This window comes from Corvus brachyrhynchos, unplaced genomic scaffold (assembly GCF_000691975.1).
Source record: "Corvus brachyrhynchos isolate BGI_N302 unplaced genomic scaffold, ASM69197v1 scaffold68, whole genome shotgun sequence".
Classification (NCBI taxonomy): Eukaryota; Metazoa; Chordata; class Aves; order Passeriformes; family Corvidae; genus Corvus; species Corvus brachyrhynchos.
This window is the reverse complement of record NW_008240039.1, coordinates 1,799,252-1,799,939: the sequence shown is the minus strand read 5'-3', so window position 1 is coordinate 1,799,939 and position 688 is coordinate 1,799,252. Positions and strand designations below refer to the sequence as shown.

Sequence of the window (688 nt, the reverse complement as noted above, 5' to 3'; positions counted from 1 at the left end):
TGCCAAAAAGAGGAGCTGGAGCAGCTCCCCAGGGAGTAAATCCAGCCCTGGAAGAGATTTTCAGGGTGGAGGACGCTGCTTTCCCTGCTTTGTGCCCACAGCAAGGAGAAGAGGGATAAATTGCTTTGGGAAAGGAAAAAAAGAAAGTGTGAACCCCTTTTATTTTCTGGTGGGGGATAATGAATTCGGGTTTTTCACCCTCTCCCTGACCCCGCTGTTGTTTCCCTCCCCAGATGTTGTCCTTCATGCACGCCCAGTACACCTTCTTCCAGCAGGGCTACAGCCTCCTCCACGAGCTCGACCCCTACATGAAGAAACTGGCCACAGAGGTGAGGGGACAGGAATGGGGTGGGCTCTGCTTGCACCCCTTCATCCTAAAAGGAGGAGGGACACCCCCTTTTCCATCCAGCTGCACATTTGGCCACCAGGGAATGCTTGGAGTGTCGTGCTGGGGGTGCTGGATGAGTGGGTGCACATCCAAACACAGGCTTTTGCCCCTTTTTGGCCTTCTTTTGCCCCTTTTTGGCCTTCTTTTGCCCCTTTTTGGCCTCTTTTTTGCCCCTTTTCTCTTTTTTTCCCCTTTTCCCTTTTTCCCCCCTCCTTTTTATTCCCCCCTCCTTTTTTTTCCCCCTCCTTTTTTTCCCCCCTCCTTTTTTTCCCCCCTCCTTTTTATTCCCCCCTCCTTTTT

The 688-nt window shown here is 51.9% G+C and overlaps 1 protein-coding gene across 1 annotated transcript in view; it reads left to right on the top strand.

Annotated features, from left to right (window-relative positions):
• Nucleotides 1-688, top strand: part of ACAP3 (ArfGAP with coiled-coil, ankyrin repeat and PH domains 3) — a gene marked incomplete at its 5' end in the record, with an annotated part of 37,815 nt that overhangs the window by 11,016 nt on the left and 26,111 nt on the right. Inside the window, one exon of the mRNA XM_008641160.2 lies at nucleotides 234-329. Within this exon, the coding sequence (XP_008639382.2) occupies nucleotides 234-329 (96 nt within the window). The remainder of the gene's footprint in view (nucleotides 1-233; nucleotides 330-688) is intronic.